General features: G+C 61.0%; 1 protein-coding gene and 1 pseudogene across 3 annotated transcripts; one reads left to right on the forward strand and one right to left on the reverse strand.

The window, feature by feature from the left end:
* The first annotated feature begins 1063 nt into the window (after window positions 1–1063).
* Window positions 1064–2411, forward strand: LOC311522934 (sesquipedalian-1 pseudogene; annotated as a pseudogene). 2 transcript variants are annotated; one of them, XR_014714685.1, is made up of 2 exons: window positions 1064–1413; window positions 1571–2411. The product of XR_014714685.1 is annotated as a sesquipedalian-1 pseudogene (transcript). The 2 variants fall into 2 exon arrangements; XR_014714686.1 differs by having other exon boundaries at window positions 1066–1417.
* A 2208-nt stretch (window positions 2412–4619) lies between these two features.
* TBC1D10B (TBC1 domain family member 10B) lies at window positions 4620–16811 on the reverse strand. Its single transcript, XM_084630829.1, has 9 exons — window positions 15702–16811; window positions 13119–13218; window positions 12391–12498; window positions 12181–12287; window positions 11697–11811; window positions 10580–10645; window positions 10056–10245; window positions 8636–8790; window positions 4620–7775 (listed from the first exon to the last, which is right to left on the reverse strand). Exons 1-9 carry the CDS (start codon window positions 16637–16639, stop codon window positions 7116–7118), a joined length of 2439 nt encoding a protein of 812 aa, XP_084486955.1. The 5' UTR covers window positions 16640–16811; the 3' UTR covers window positions 4620–7115.
* Between the last annotated feature and the right edge of the window lie 396 nt (window positions 16812–17207).

The following is a 17207-nucleotide window of genomic DNA, read 5'->3' on the forward strand; positions in this document are numbered from 1 at the left end:
CTGGCAGCCGCTGGCTTCAGCCCATTGGCTACCATGGGGAGCCGGCGTCATGGCAACGTTTAAAGGGGCAGCGCCCGGTTTTCTCCGACCTCTTCCCTCTCCCCCCCCCGCGTGACCCGTGACCCCCCCCACGGCGCCGGGTGGGAGTGGGAAATACCCCCCCAAATGCACCCCCCGCGACCTAACCCCCGCCCATCCCCCAGCCATAGCCCCCCCCGTACCCCCCCATCCCCAGCACGGGGCCACGTCCCCCCCCCGCATCCCCCCACTATGGGGCCCCGCAGCCCTAGTCCCCAAGAGCCCCCCGCCCCCCTATTACGGCATCTGGGGGATACTCCCCCCACCCCGTACCCCAACCGCCCCCACCCCTTCTGCCCCCCCGCTGGGACAAGCTGCTCCCCCCACATACCCCCCACACACACACACGAAAACCCCTGTGCCCCCGCCGTAGGACCGGAGACCGGCCTGCCCCCTTGCCCGGGGGTCTGACGCCCGCAAGCCCCTGGGAAGGGCCGGTGGCGTTTTCACCCCGGGGCACCCCCCAGGATGCCCCTGCCCCTGTAGGGGGGGGTGAACCCCAACCCACCTGGGGTCACACCTGTGGGTCCCCCTGGCAGCCATTCAGCCCCCACGGATCAGGATTAAACTCCGAGGGAGAGGCCGGGATCAACACCAGAGGAATATTTGGCAGGGCCCTGTATAACCCCCCCCACACACACAAATTTATCCCCAGACCCTGGGAAATGGGGGGCACGTTTCCAGCAAGGGAAGGAACCAGAAGGGGTCTCCGGATCCCCCACTACCCTGAGCTTAAACTTTGGGGACCCCCTTGTATTTCTCCAGGGGCAGTCGCACCTTCCTGGGGGACACCTCCCTCATCTAGGTGGGGACCCCCCACCCGAGGTAGCCAGATCCCCCAAATTGGGGCTAAGGATGTGGTATGACCCCCCCTTGTGTTTAACCGGGGCTGGTCTTAGTTTTTTTTGGGGGGGAGACACCCTCTAATCTGGGACAGCCCCCCAATCAGTCTCCCTGTCCCCCCCCCCAAACTCCCCCAGGAACATGGATCTCCTTAGGACCAAGGGGAACTCCAGCCTAGGCAACTTCCTTATAGTTCCTTGTTCTAGCTATTCTGTTCCCATGCCCAGTAAGGTGCCCTAGGGCGGGGATAAGAAGGGGGCCCAGAGGGGCTGCACCCCTGGATAGCCACCGGTGCACCCCCCACGGCGGACACAGGAGTCCAGGGCTCATAGCTGGATTGAAGGGACAAATAAGGTCAAATAGCTGGACCTTAAAAGTGACACCTGCTCTGACCCAGAGAGAGAAGGGAAAACGGGGGAGCCCCCACGCCCCAAAGGGGCAGCAGATTTCCAGGACAACGGGGGATCCGGCTGATCACAGAAACAGGAGAAGGCAGGTAAAGTCTCCACCTTGGAGTGGGCACCCTCGGGAGGGGAAAGGCCCCATTTCCTATTCCCTGCCCTCCTGAGCCAGCCAGCGCCCGCCCTGGGGCCAGTGCCCCCTTGAGGGGAAAGGCCCCGGGTCCCATTCCCTGTCTCCCCCTTCCCAGGTCCCCGGCCACATGAAGTTGCATGAAAGCAGCGTCCTGGGCTACTCCCGCATGGCGGCGCCCCCCGACCGGCAGGGGCGGCTCTACAAGAAGAGCGAACGCAGCAGCAGCTATCAGCGCCGCTGGTGTGAGCTGCGGGGGAACTTGCTCTTTTACTGGGAGCGGCCGGGGGACCGCGAGCCGCTGGGGCTGATCCTCCTGGAGGGCTGCACCGTGGAGCTACAGGAATCCGCCACGGAGCCTTTCACCTTCCAGATCTCCTACTCTCGGGGTCCGCTGGGCCACCGGGCCTACAAGATGGCTGCTGAAGACCAGACTTCCATGGAGGGCTGGGTGCGGGCTCTGAGCACAGCCAGCTTCGACTACCTGCGGGTCCTGTTGACGGAGCTGGAGGGACAGTACCGGGACAGCGGGGCCCTCAGGGTGACACCACTGGAGGAGGGGGCTGCGCAGTGCAGCCCATTGGTGTCAGCAGTGGGATTGCCGGATTTTGAGGGGCTTCACCGGCAGTTTGGGAAGGAGATTGTGAAACTGAGGGTGAGGTGGAGGGAGGAGAGAGCAGGAGGGGCCCAGACGGTGCAGGGGGACCTGATTGATTTGGAGTAGGGAGAGAGGGAGCGGGGAAAGGAGGCGAGCTGGAGGGGGTAGGGAATCCACATTCATTGCCATCAAATACAGGAGAAACTATAGGGAACCCAGGGGCGGGCTAGCAGGGGCTGCAGGTCGGGATTAAGCCTTTGTAGGCTGGGGTGACTGGGAAATGGGGACAAAATATTTGCCAAATATTTACACTGTGAAGATGCCTTTACAATAATAAAATTATCGTATCCAGGCCCTGGTACCAGCCGTGTGAATTCACCATTTGGTCACATCCAGCCAGCAGCAGGGGGCGCTGTGGGGAGGGGGGGGCGCTGGCTGTGGGGGGAGCTCCCGGCTACTCCAGCCCCGCCCTCTCCCAGCAGGGGGCGCAGTGAGGAGCAGGAGCACTGACTGCCAGGGGAGAGCGCCCCCTGCAGAGCCCCCCACCCTGCTCCATGCAGCACAGCGCCCCCTAGCACGGCACAGAGGCATTGGGGTCAGCTCTGAGGTCTGAGAACATCCCAGTTCATTTCAGCCAATCCCCACCCGCACCAAAGGAAGATCTCGTGCCACGGAGACCAGCAGAGAAGGAGACGCTCCATCAAGACCCACGTAGCCCATGCCCGCCTGGGGCAGGATCATCCCCATCTGTCCCTCCAGACTCTAGCTCTGACCTCCTTCAACAATGGTGCTGCAACCGTTTCTGTTCCAAGCCCCCGCCCTTGGGGACGGGACCCAGTCCCCCACCGTCCTCTCCGAACCTACGCAAGCACAGAACTGCACGGCCTTGTCCTTCCATAATTCACAGCCCGGCCCCTTGTGGCCACTGCTCGTCCACCCAGTCAAGATCTCTAACCCATTAGACCTTGCTCCCCGCCCACAGAACCCAGGAGTCCTGGTTCCCAGCCCTCCCCTCCCCGCTCTAACCCACTAAGCCCCACTTCCCTCCCAGAGCTGGGGATGGAACCCAGAAGTCCTGGCACTCGCTAACCTCACACCGTAACCCTAAAAGAACTGAGACTCAAAACTCAGCAACCCTCAAGCCAGTGATCCAGAACAACCCCAGGACCAGAACCCACTGACATGCTGTGATGAAGTGGGGGGCGTTTCTTCATGGTTTGTACGAATACTGTCTGTTTCCCTCAGGTGCTCCATGATTAACCAGGTGGTGGGACACAGGCATTTGATCTTTGCAGAGACCCGTAGAGGACAAAGTGTGAGTGTCCCTAGCTGCCTAGGCCCAGCCAACGGACAATTTGTTTCCTGGCAACTGACGAGCCTGGCCTGGGCAGGAAGCCAGCCAGTTCTGACCAGTTGGAAATCAAAGCCATGAGCTGGGGCGCCTGCCGTGGGACAGAGACACATGCTGCTGGACGGGTCTCAGGAAGTCAGAAAGCAGCCCTGGGCTCTAGGTCTGACCAAGATGGACTTTGCTGTGATGTCCTGCTCTCTGTGCGAATGATGAACGTTTCTCTGCTGTTCCAGATGACTAACAAACCCTTCTGGTGTACCCCCCTGGCTGGGAGTCACTGCTGACTGCAGAAGTTAGGGTGCCCGGCCCCTTTGGGGGGGTGCAGAAGGTGTCCTACTCAGGTGGACTCGCTGCGGGAAGCTCACTGCGTGGAACACGGGTGCTGATGGATCTGAGGTCGGTCCAAGGAGGTGGTGAAGCCCAGGAGACGTACCCTAGTGTGCGTGCGCCCTGGAGAGGGCCCAATTCACGGCTGTTCAAGAGCACCAAGCCTGTTCACCTGTGACACCCCCAAAGGACTTTCAAGGAACTAAGACCCACAGTCTAAGGACTCTCAAAGAACTATGACCCTCAAAGACCCAAAGATCCTCCAAGACCCCCAAACCAACGACCTTCAAAGAGCCATGATCCCCAATCAGCCAATGATTCTCGGAGATCTAAAACACAAAGGGCCTTCAAAGAACCACAACCCCCAACAAGGTAATGATTCTCAAAGACCTACAATCCAATGACCCTCAAAGAGCCAGACTGACAACCCAATGACTCAAAGAGCCATGACCCCCAATGATTCTGAAATGACCCTAAAAGAACCAATGTCCCTCAAAGTCTTAGAACTCAATGACCTTCAAACAACCATCATGACCCCCAACCCAATGACCCTCGAAGAGCCCAGTGACTATCAAAGACCTAGAATCCAGTGACCCTCAAAGAACTGTGACCCCCAACCCAGCCTTCAAAGAGCCAGACTCACAACCCAACGGCCCTCAAAGAGCCATAACCCCCAATCAGCCAATGATTCTCAAATGACCCTCCAAGAGCCAATGATTCTCAAAGATGCATCACCCGCAACCCAGAGGCCCTCAGAGTACTATACCCCCCAATCCAGTGACACCCCCCAACAGCCCACGATTCTGAGACCTACAACCCAAATGATCCTCAGAGAGCCTTGTCCCCCAACACAACCATGACCCCCCAAAGAACAGCGCTGCGTCTTCCACCAAGTATGCAATTTTTTTTTTTGTTAACCTTTTTAAACAAAGCGACAAAATAAAATCTCCAAGGAAGAGGCACGAACAACAGAAAGGGGCGGGGGGAGGAACGGAGAAGGAAGGGAAAAGAGGAGAGATGTAAAACGTAAACATCCGGTTTTCTGCCCTTCCGGCCCAGGATGGGGGTGACATAAAAAGGGAGGCTAGGGATTGGAGCGGGCGGGCTGTATGTCTATATTCCAGTGTCTGTCCCATTAAATAAGACCTCATGGCCAAACCCAAAATGTCTGTATACATAATTACAATACTGAGACATATATATAATATATGTGTATAGAGAGACACGTATATACAACGGGTGGGAGGGAGAAAAGGGGGGCTTGCTGGGTGGCAGATGGGAGTTACATTGGCTGGGGGGGCTGTTAACAACATGGTTTGTGGGAGAGGTGAATTGTGGGAATGAGGCTTGGCTGGAGGCAAAGACCAGTAATGTGGTCTCCTGCTCCAAGAAGTGACTCTACAAGGTTAAGTTAAAGCCATGTCTTGCAAAGAGGGGAAACTGAGGCACAGAAAAGGGGGAAAGTGACTTTGTTGAAGTCACGTGGGCAGGGAGTGGCAGAGCTGGGGATAGAACCCAGGAGTCCTGATTCCCAGCCCACCCCCCACTCTAACCCACTAGACCGCACTCCCCACCTAGTGTCAGGGATAGAACCCAGAAGCCCTGGTGCTCTTTGCTAGCTTTACACAAGACAGCGGGAGTTGGGGGGTTCCCAGTGGGTCAGCCCCACCCCTCTCCCAGCCAGCGTGAAAGCGTTAGCGTCCCATCTGAGACCCAACCAGAGACCCCTGCTGTCCCTCTGTAGGGCCAGCGGGTGTCCCCTAGTGGTCGCACAGCGTACCACATTCAGAGAGAGAGAGAAAATTCCAGTTATTTTAAGGGTGTTTGTTCATGCTTTTTTTTGGGGGGGGGGTTGTTTGATGGGTCTAGGGGGACTGGAGTGTGTTGATGGGGAGGGGAGGGGGGAAGAGTCACAAATAAGCCGGGGGAGGGGAGGCTGGGAATTGAAAAAACAAAAGAGATAACCAAGGGGGCATCCTGGGAGGGGGGTTATTGTCTAGGGGCCAATTTAATCCCCCCTGGGGCAAATTCAGAGGGGCTATGCGGTGCTAGCTGGATACAGTTGCTCCTGAAAAAGCCCCACGGCATCAGCCACTGGGGGTCTTTATTGGCTCCCTTTCCAGCAACGCAGGGTATTCGATAAAATTTATCGCAGCTCTCAAGTGAAATAAACTTTATTGATACCCTGTCTGCAAACACTGGGACGTCAATAAAGCTCATCCCTGCCCTTACATGGAATCCCATGCTCTGGCTGCGAACACTGGCTTGTCAATAAAGTTCATCCCCCCACTCTTACAGGGAAGAAGCTTTATTGGCACCTTGTCGGCAAAGTGGGCCACCAATAAAGTTCACCATCTTTCCCAGAAGGAGACCATAACAGTGGGCCGCCAAGGTGCCACACAAGTAATGAAGCTCTAGGTGGGGACAAGGAGTGAACTTTATTGACAGCCCAGGGTTGGCAGACAAAAGAACAGACCGGTTCGTCCAACACTGGGCTACTGATAAAGTTTATTCCTTGCCACAAAAATCCTGTGCTGGGAGATGGAAGAACTTTCTTGTTCTCTTGTCCGCAAGCACTGGGCTATTGATAAAGTTTCTCACCTGGCATGTGACTTTATCGATGCCTTCTTGAGAGGCGGATGAGCTTTACTGATGCCGTTGGGGAACACTGGGCTATTGATCAGTAACAAAATATGGTGTTGGGAACTTATGCCCTGTCCGCATACATTGGGCTGTCAATAAAGTTCATCCATCTTGCCAGTGACTGTCAAAGTAGAAGAACTTTATTGATACCTGCGTCCATCAACAAAAACTGCGTTTGGGGGTGAACAGCACAAAGAGGAGTGAGTGCTCCTGCTAGCAAGGGGGCAAGAGGGTGGCTCTTAAAACCAACCTCTCCTGAGGAAGGGAACAGGGGGAGCGTAGGGCTGGAGTGGTTAAATAGTTTAAAGAGGATTCTCCTATATACAGTAAACGGGCCAGACGATTATTAATACAATTATATTCTTGTTAAGACTTGAGGGGGACATGCCCCACACCTCTGGGAAAGCGCTTGGGGGGAGGGGTGTACCTGTTTGTTCCACCGACGGGAGAGGAGGACACAGAAAAGAGGGGGAGGGTGGGGAGAGCACAGTAGTCGTTTGGCTTTCAAAGTCGTTAAGCAGGTCCCCTCCTGGCAAGAGGAAGATTGTGGGGCGCCCCCGATGGGTAGCTCAGAGCTCAACACTCTCTGGCCCACCCCGACACCCTTTTGTCCTTTAGATTCCAGCTTCCTCCCAGTCAGCGACCCCACCCCCATCTGAGTCTCCCCACCCCTTGGTCCTTGGCTGAATCTGTGGTGGGTCGGAGGCAGCAGGGCCCCCCCGCTGTCATTCCCCCCCCTTCAGCTCAGAAGTAAGTGTCCTGCAGCACAGAGCCCGCCGGGGGATCCCCATCTTGCCCCCCATCCTCAGCGCGGGGTGGGACTTTGGGCTCCTTCCGGCGCATGGAGACCTTCCTCTCTTTCTTCTGCTTGGCTTCCTCCTTGGCGCGCTCCTTCTGCTGCTTCCGCTCCAGCTTCTCCTTCTCCTTCTTCTCCTGCTTCTCCCGCTCCTTCTGCAGCCGCTCGCGCTCCTTCTCCTGCTTCTCCCGCTCCTTCTCCTTCTTCTTCTCCTTCGTTCCCCCCTTCTTGGGGCCCCCCAGCGGCGCATTGTTCCCTGTGGGGGAGGGCAGAGCGGGGTGGAGCCCTTCCGACACCACCTGGCCTGGGGTAGAGGCTGGAGCGGGGTCAGCGGAGGCAGCCAGGCTGCCCGTGGGGTGGGCGGGGGAGAAGTTGCCCCCCATGCTAGCACCGCGGGTCGCCCGCTGTTTGAAGCCGGTGAGGCTGAGCAGGCTGGTGCTGGGGGTCAGCGCGGGGTTCATGCGGTGACACTCTTCGTGGATGGCGCGGGAGCCATGGAGGCGGCGGGAGGGTTTACACTGCAGCTCCCCGCGGTTCTCACGCCACTTCTTGAGCTGCGCGGTGTTCTCACGCTCAATCAGCGCTTCCGTCACAGGCAGGTTCACCACCTGTGGGCGGGAGACGCCGCTCAGGCTCCCGGCGGCACAGTACCCTCTAGAGTACTAGCCTGGCTCTGCACCGACCCAGAGCGCCCCCTACTGGGTAACCCACCCCAGCCCCTGTCGCACAGCACCCCCTAGTGCAGGGGTGGGGCAAACTACGGCCCACCCGCCGTTTTAAGCTGGCCCGCAAGCTCCCTCTGGGGAGCGGGGTCTGGAGCTTGCCCCGCTCCAGCCTGGCTCCGCTCCGGCTTCTATCCACTCCAATGGCCACCTCCGGCGCTCCAGTGGGAGCTGCAGGGGCGGTGCCTGCGGATAGGGCAGCGTGCAGAACTGCCTGGCCGCGCCACCACGTAGGAGCCACAGAAGGGACATGCCGCTGCTTCTGGGAGCCGCTTGAGGTAAGCGCCGCTCGGAGCCTGCACCCCCGAGCCTCTCCCCGTGCCCCAACCCCCTGCCCCAGCCCTGATCCCCCTCCCGCTCTCCAAACCCCTCGATCCCAGCCCGGAGCACCCTCCTGCAGCCCAAACCTCTCATCCCCAGCCCCACCCCCAGACGGAGCCTGCATCCCTTCCCACACCCCTGCCCTCCGAACCCCTCGGTCCCAGTCCAGAGCCCACACCCCCAACCGGAGCCCTCACCCCCTCCTGCACCCCAACCCCAATTTAGTGAGCAGTCATGGCCCACCATACAACTTATATTCCCCAATGTGGCTCTTGGGTCAAAAAGTTTGCCCACCCCTGCCCTAGTGCCACACTGGGGCCAACACCAACTGCCAGGGGAGAGCGCCCCCTGCTGAGCCATGGTGGTCTCCCTCCCACACCCTGAACCAGCCAGGCCCTTACTCAGCACGTCTGGATGGGGCTCACCTCGTTGATGAGGAAGTCCTCTTGCATGCTCTGAGCTGGCAGGTTGCGCAGCTTCTCCATGGTCTCATACATGCCCTGGCAGCTGCGCAGCTTGTCCACCGAGCCCAGAGCATTCCGGAGAAGGACGAGGCCCACCCGGAAGACGATCTTCACCCCTGGGGTGGGGAAAAGGGTAGAGAGACTGGTGTGAGTCATGGGGTTTCAGGGACCTGGTGCTGGGTGTCAGCCATGCACACATAGGAAGGAGAGCAGAGGTGGGTCAGTTGGATGGATGGTTGGGCTGGATGAGACCTCTGGGTTGATGGGTTGGGTTGGGTTGGATAGGATGACAGGGTTGGGTTGGACTGGGTTGAATTGGATGGGATGGTGAGTTGATGGAAGATGAATTAACAGATTGGGTTGATGCCGTGAGTTGGGTTGGACGCATGGTTGATATGGGTTGGGCTGATCAGACGGATGGTTGGTTTGGAGGGACAGGGTTGAGTTGGGTTGGATTGGGTTGTATGGAGTGGTTGAGGGATGGATGGTTGATTTGGACTGGGTTGAGTGGTTGGTTGGACGGGATGGCTGGGTCAGATGGATCAATGGGTGGTTGGCTGGTTGGGGTGGATAGGTCAGATGTATGGATAAGAGTGGGCTGGGTGGTCAAATGGATGGACAGTGGGTTGGAGGGGACAGTTGGATGAATAGGAAATGGGTTGGGCTGGTCAGGGGAATGGATGGTTGGCTGGGATGGGAGATCGGTTGGCCTAATCAGATGGATGGGATGGCTGGATGGACACGGGATGGGTTGGTCACATGGATGGATGGTACTGTTGGTCAGTTGGATGGATGGTTGGGTTGGTCAGATACATAGATGGGATATGGGTTGGGCTGGTCAGACGGATGGATGGAGAATGGGTTGGGTTGGTTAGCTGGATGGATGACCGGTTGGGATGGGATAATGGATGGTTGGGTTGGTTGGTCGGATGGATGGCTGGCTGGCCGGTTGGGATGAGACGATGGATGGTTGGGTTGGTCAGACAAATAGATGGAGAATGGGTTGGGTTGGTCAGATGGACGAAGGAAGGGTGGGTTGGGATGGGATAATGGATGGTTGGGTTGGTTGGATGGATGGAAGGATGGAGAATGGGTTGGGTGGGTCAGCTGGATGGATGACATGGGATAATGGATGGTTGGGTTGGTCGGATGGGTGGATGTGGAATGGGTTGGGTTGGCTGGACAGATAGATGGATGGAGAATGGGTAGGGTAGGTCGGATGGATGGATGGAGGGAGGATTGGGATAGGATGATGGACTGAGTTGGAAGTTTCGTTTGGTTTGATTGGCTGGGTTGGACTAAATTGGGCTGATGGATTGTGTTGGACAGTGACACTCATTCAGAGGGCTGAACGGAGATACAGAACTGGCAGACATCTCACCCTCGCAGAAGAACATATCCCAGACACGCAGCACAGAACTCCAGGGCAGGGTGCGGGAGAAGATGCACATGAACCACTCCGTCATGTAGAGGATGGGGTCGATCTTGTATTTCTTCAGGTGCCGATAGGCCATGGGGGATGCCCGGCGCAGCAGGGCAAAGAAAATCTCTCCATCCAGCTGGATGGCTTCCTGCCAGGGGACGGGAACACATCAGCCCCTTCCCCAACTCTGCCATTCCCCACCTGCCCCATCCCATCCCCAAACACCCTCCTTTGTCCCCCCCCCATCTCCCAACACTCCCCCTTCACCCCCATTCCTCACTGCTCTCCCCCACAGGGCTCCCCATCTCCTGCCATCAACCCCCCTCCTTCCCCATACGCTCCCCCCTGTCCCCATCCCCCAAAACCAACACACCCCTCTCCACCAATGATCACTTGGCAGAATCCCCCTCCCAGAGAGGGGGAGGGGGACCCCAGCCCCGAGACCGCCCTGCCCTGCTCCACCAGTGGGGGGTGCTACTCACCAGTCCGGCGCTGTAATAACCTGGCAGGTACTTCTCACAGATCTGCACGAGGCACCAGAAGGCTTGCTGCGGGGACGGAGAGAAGTGAGACACATCAGACAGACAGACACTAGAGAGAAAGGATCCAACCCCAAGGCATGTCTGCGCTATGTCGACAGAACGGGTTTCTTCCCCTCCATGTGGTTAATCCAGCTCCTTCTGTTGACCGAGCCACGTCTACCCTGGGGCATAGGTCGACCTCACTGCGGTGCTCAGAGCGAGATTCTCCCAGCCCGGAGTGGCACAGATAGGTCACTTCAAGTTCTAGCTGTAGACCAGGTCTCAGAGACTCCCCAAGAGAGGAGACCCAGGCACGCACCTAGGATATGTCTACACACACACACACAAAGGCATGTTCCTAATCCACATCAACTAACTCGGACTGGAATAGCTGCTAAGGTGTTACTGCTATTTTAATTCCAGTTAGCTACCAGGGGTTAAAACACACAGAGGTTTTTGCGGTGCAGACACACCCTAAGAGAGTCCCGGGCACACCCACAGCCAGTCTGAAAACACAGAAATGGTGGAAGGGGAAGGTTGCGGGGGGGAACCCCAACATGTGTAACCAGGGAAAGATGATGCACGCCACGGACAGACTGACCAGACTGGGATGGACAAAGCAACAGACAATGCTTCAGGCTGGAGAGACAGAGGAAGAAACAGGAGCCGGAAAACACAGACACATAAAACACAGTCATGCAAAAGAGACCTGGACAGACGGACAAACTGCATGGACACTATGTCAGATGGGAGGGGTATTGCCCAGAGAAGGGGATAGAACCTCAGCCCCGCAGCTCTAACCACTAGACCCACTCGCCTCCCAGAGCTGGGACAGAACCCAGGAGTCCTGGCTCCCAGGTTCCCCTCCTCTAATCCACCAGCCCCCACTCCCTGTTCACAGCTGGGATAGAACCCAGGAGTCCTGACTCCCAGCCCCAAATCCAAGCAGTGCCCGGAGGTAAAACCAGCCAGACATGTAAGAAGCAAGAGATCGGGGGAGGCATAACGCTGGAACTTCCCCCCTTCCTTTTGGGAAGCTCTCGCTCAGCCACAGGGGGGGCTAGCGGGCTGCTCTTACCTCAGCGGGCATGTGCATCAGCAGGACAGCAGCCACGGGGGCCTGGGCCTGGCAGTACCCTTCATCGGGCCGGTAAATGGTGTAGGCTTTTAGGATGCGGTATAAATCCTGCTGCCTGTGGGCAGGAAAGGGACGGGGGTTAGACACACGGAGGGGCCTTGCCCTCTAGGGGGTGCCGGCTCCAGCCCCAGGGCGGGGACTCGCTGACTCAGGGGATGGGGAATGGGACACGGGGCCTTGCCCTCTAGGGGGTGCCGGTTTCAACCCCAGGACATTTGGCGGGCTCAGGGGATGGGGAATGGGACACGGGGCCTTGCCCTCTAGGGGGCGCCGGCTCCAGCCCCAGGGCGGGGACTGGCTGGCTCAGGGGATGGGGAATGGGACACGGGGCCTGTCCCCTCTAGGGGGCGCCGGCTCTGATCCAGCTCAGGAAAGGGACTAGGAGGTTCTGGTCCAATGGAGGCTCCCCACCCCGGTCACTCACCCATGGCCTCCCCTGGCGGCAAACATCTCATGGAAGGGGAACTGCCGGTGCAGATCCTTTTCAATCACATCCAGCCACTTGGGGTCCCCGGGCTGGCGCTCCAGCTCCTAGGAGTCACGGGGACAGGGGGTGAGACTCTGCCCCAGCTGCCCGTCACCTTCATGTCTCTCCCCGCCCCCCAGAACCGCCCCCCAAGGGGAGGCCGCGCACCTCAAATTTGTTGGGGTTCTGATCCAGGAGCTCCTTGCTGTTCGACAGCAACTGCCAGGCTTTGGCACGGAGAGAAGAGGGGATTCCCTTCCGACAGCGCAGCTTCACCTGCCCAAACAGGAGCCGCCATGTTAGCACAGCACAGCGCCCCCTGCTGGGAGCGGCCGGGACTGGAGGAGCCAGGAGCTCCTCCCACAGCCGGTGCCCCGCCCCATCCCCACAGCGCCCCCTGCTGGGAGCAGCCAGTCCTGGAGTAGCTGGGAGCTCCCCCACAGCCAGCGCCCCGCCCCCTCCCCACAGCGCCCCCTGCTGGGAGCAGCCAGTCCTGGAGTAGCTGGGAGCTCCCCCACAGCCGGCGCCCCGCCCCCTCCCCACAGCGCCCCCTGCTGGGAGCAGCCAGTCCTGGAGTAGCTGGGAGCTCCCCCACAGCCGGCGCCCCACCCCCTCCCCACAGCGCCCCCTGCTGGGAGCGGCCAGGACTGGAGGAGCCAGGAGCTCCTCCCACAGCCAGCGCCCCGCCCCCTCCCCACAGCGCCCCCTGCTGGGAGCAGCCAGTCCTGGAGTAGCTGGGAGCTCCCCCACAGCCGGCGCCCCGCCCCCTCCCCACAGCGCCCCCTGCTGGGAGCAGCCAGTCCTGGAGTAGCTGGGAGCTCCCCCACAGCCGGCGCCCCGCCCTCTCCCCACAGCGCCCCCTGCTGGGAGCGGCCGGGGCTGCAGAAGCTACTCACCTTCTGGAATCGCCGTGACAGCCATTTATCCCAGTGGGAAAACATATCGAGCCATTTGAGCTCCCGCTGCCGCGCCACGTCCACCGGGATGGCGCTCTCCCTGCGGGGAGGGAGGGAATCAGAGACACGGAGCAGCCACACCCCACCGGCCAGGTACAGCAAGGGGAGGACTTCCCCACAGCAGTGCCATGGGGGGGGGGGAGCAGGGCTGCTGGCGCTGGGAGCTGCCCCACCCAGAGGAGGGCACAGGAGGGGATGGGGGGGCAGGAAGCAGACCACCCCCACTGGGGTACGTCGGCTCCCAGACTGCAATGTGAACTGGGGCCCTATCAAGCCATCTAGGATGTTTGTAATTATAATAGGGACCTCAGCTCCCGCCTCAGCTCTGCCGGTACCCCTCACTCCTTACCCGCAGCCCCCTGCCAGCCCAGCCCTGCCCCCCACCCAGCCCTGCCAGTGCCCCTCACTCCTGACCCGCAGCCCCCTGCTAGCTCAGCCCTGCCCCCACCCCCAGCTCTACCAAAGCTCCATCCCAGGGATGCCATGGGTGGGTTTGACCCGGAAGTGAAATTAACAAGGTCCAAAGTGAAACAGACCAGCCCGGTTCCATTCCCCCAGGAGGGAGAAGGAAACACGTGGGTCTGAAATGATTTTGCATCCGATCGAGCCAGGGAGGCTCCCCTCCAGCCCCACCGCAGCAGCCTCCCAGCACCAGCAGACGAGCTCTCAGTTCCTACTTCAAAACGCCTCGCGCTGCCGATTCCCGAGCAGCCCCCCTGCCTGTTCTCTCCCCTTCCCGGAGCTGTGTGAAGGCCCAACCGAAGGGGGAGACAGGGCCTTCCCTCTCTGGGGCGCACCAGCTCCGACCCTGCCCCAGGCTGGGGAACTGGCTGGCTCAGGGGGAAGGGGACGGGGAAAGGGACACGGAGCCTTTCCCCCCTAGATCAAAAACGGGGAAGCCATCCCAAATGGATGCCCTGTCATGTGATGAGTCTGTTGGGTCTCAGCCAATGCGTCCCCAGCCTCTCCATTCCCCACCCCCCCACTCCCCGCCCTGCCATGGGTGATGATGAGGCCCCCAGCAGCCTCAGCAGACAGGCCAAGGGCAGAACGGTCCATGGAGGTGGCCTTGGGGTATATGCCAGGGGGAGGGGGTCCAGACTGAGCTCACACTCCACAGGACCAGGGTAGGGAGTGGATGGGCAGGGAGAGGGCGGAGAAACAGGAAGAGCAGGGAGGGGAAACAGGAAGTGGTGGCTTGGGGCTGCCTCATTGAGAAACTCAGGAAGGGAAGTGGGGGTGTTTGCACGAGCGTGGGGGGGAGGGAGAAGCTGGGAGATGCCTCTTCTACACCATCTCCCCCCACTGCAGAGCTGTGTCTGGAGGGTCTGTCTCCCCCCACGGCCCAGCCCTTCCACAGCCTAGTCTCTCCCCTCACGGCCCAGTCTCCTCCTTTCCCACAAGCATCAGCCCCTCCCCACCCAAGCCCCACACCACACCCAAGTCTTCCCCCACATCCATACCTGTGCCCACCTCTTCCCCCTCAGCCCCAGCTCAATCCTTCCCTGCCAGGCCCAGTCTCCCCACCCCATCTGATCTGACCCCTCATCCTGGTCTTCCCCTGCTCCCTTCCCCACCAGGATCAGCCCCTCGGCCCAGCCAATCTGGTCTTGCCTTCTCCCCTCCCCTCGGTCTCCCCAACCCAGTTTCCCCTGCCTCCAGATCAGCCCCTGAGCCTAGCTTCCAACCCGGTGGTTCCTCCACTCAGTCATTCCCCGCCCCCGGTCCCTGAGCCTGCACACAGCCCCCAGGGCCTCAGCTGCATGGCGGGAGAGGCCCTGAGCCCCAGGGATGGGATAGACCCCCACCCATCGTGGAAAGACACCTGCTTCAGTCAAGCCACCCATGTGACAAACAGGCCAGGTCTCGGCCCCTGCCCCCCAACTCCGACCAGGGCTAGTTTGTGGGGGGCGAAGGGAGACAGGGGGCCGGACGGGGAAGTGATCTCAAGTTTGCTAGGAGTTTTGTTTCGGCCTGGGAGGGGGATGGAGGGACAGAGGCTCCCCGGGACAGAAAACAGAACTAAGCGGGCTCCAGGCATGGCTCCCCCAAGGCGATATTCCTGGGAGGCAGCATGGGGCTGGGCGGGGAGGCTCCGGGTCGGGAGAGCAGGGAAGATCCCTGCTCCAGGCACTCCACAGCTCTCGGCCTCTCTGCTGAGGCTGCCAGGGCTGGGCTGGGCAGCACCTGCGGGCCCTGCACAAATCTGGGCTAAGACCCACCACACTTGCTTCCTGCTGGGGACAGTGACGCGGGGGGGCAGCGGGGAATGGCTGTCCGACACTGGGAACAGATGGGAGCTGGTGCCCCCTAGAGGGGAAAGGCCCCGGGTCCATTCCCCACCCCGGCCCCGTTCAGTGCCCTGGGACCAGCTCAGAGATGGCGCCCCTAGAGGGGAAAGGTCCTGGGTCCCCATTTCCCACCCCTGTGAGCCAGCCAGCCCCCTGCCCTGGCGCCAGACCAGAGCCACCGCCCCCTACAGAGGAAAGAGCAAACATGAGGGAGGGTGGCTCGGGTACTCACGGCATCCCCGAGTACTGGTTGCCCCCCAAGAAGCCGTATTTGTCTGTTCTCCGGTAGGCCAAGCCATTGATCTCCGAGTCCGAGCCCAGGGAGCTGACGTCGTCCAGGAAGCCGGGGCCACTCAGGGACTCCAAGGTGCCCGACATGAGGCTGACCGAATCCAGGTAACTCAGGGTGTCTGGAGCCGGCGGGGGCCTGGGAGGTGGGATTCCGGGACCCAGGCTGGACTGCGACCCCGTGTCCTGGGAGGCGGTGGAACCCAGGCCTGTGGGCCCCTCCGTCGCAGTGGGGGAGCTGGTCTCCGGCGCCACCACCATCACGGCCGGCGAGGGGAAGGGCGCCGGGAGGGGCGTAACCGGGGTGCACGGGGCTGCAGTTTCCATGGCGGGAGACGGCGTGGGAGAGGCCGCCGCCGCGGTGACGGCCTCCGTGGGACCCGCCACCCCGTCCAGCTGCGTCGTTGCCACGGAAACCATCCCCGGGGCAGCCGCCATGCTGGCTACGGGTGCTGTTGCCACGGGAGACGTCGCCGCATCGGCGACGCTGTCCGTCAGCGCCGGACACGCCACCCCGCTGCTCGTCGCCGCTGCCGCGCTGCCCGGCGACGCCGTCCCGTTGCCTAGAGGTGCCGCCCCGCAGCCGGCAGCTGTCGGAGACGCCGGCGGGTTGCCCGGAGACGCCGCCGGAGACGCCGCCCTGCTGCCAGTTGCCCCCACGGTGCCCGGAGCCGCCGCCGCCGCCGCCGGGCCGGCCGCCGCCCTCGCAGCCGCCGCCCCGCAGCCCCCGGGCCCGGCCGAGGCCGAGGCCGAGGCGGCCGGGGCTCTGGGGGCCGGGGCGGGTGGCGTCGCCGTGGCGCTCATCTTGGCGGCGTAGAGCGCCGAGCGGGGGGCGTTGTACCGGGGCGGGGGCGACGGGGCGTCGCCGGCCCCCATCTCCATGGCGACAGCCGGCTCCTCCCCCCCCCCGGCCCTTGGGGGGGGGCGGCCTAGTTGCCCCCACCGAAGCCTGGCCTAGAGTGGCGGGGGAGGGAGGCGGAGGCAGGAGCCTGGCGGGGTCCCTGCCTTAGCCTGAGCATCCAGCAACCAGAAGCCAGGGCGCCCCCCCCCAGGCTGCGCGCGCAGCCCAGCAGTGCCACGTGGGAGGGCGGCCAATCCCAGGCCGGGAGGGCAACCGGGCCAGCCAATTGGAGGGGAGGAGGGTGGCTGGCGGGCGGGTCCGCGTGGGCGGGAGCGGCTGCGGGCTGGGCCAGTCAGGGCAAGGAAGGTCGGGGTTCCGGCCAATCGGGGAGATGGCGATCAAAGAGGAAGGGCGGGTGAGAGAGAAGGGCTAGGGCGATGGGGCGGGACCAGTGGGGATGTGGCCAATCGGAGCAGAGGTATCGCCCCAGCCGCCCAATCGGAAGGTGGGGTTAAACCAATCAATACAGAGACAGGAGAGGCGGGCCTGTGAGAGGAAGGGGCGGATCTAACGCGACCTTCCAGCCAATCCCAGGAGGACCGGCGTTAG

This window comes from Lepidochelys olivacea (genome assembly GCF_965140295.1).
Source record: "Lepidochelys olivacea isolate rLepOli2 genome assembly, chromosome: 6".
NCBI lineage: Eukaryota > Metazoa > Chordata > Testudines > Cheloniidae > Lepidochelys > Lepidochelys olivacea.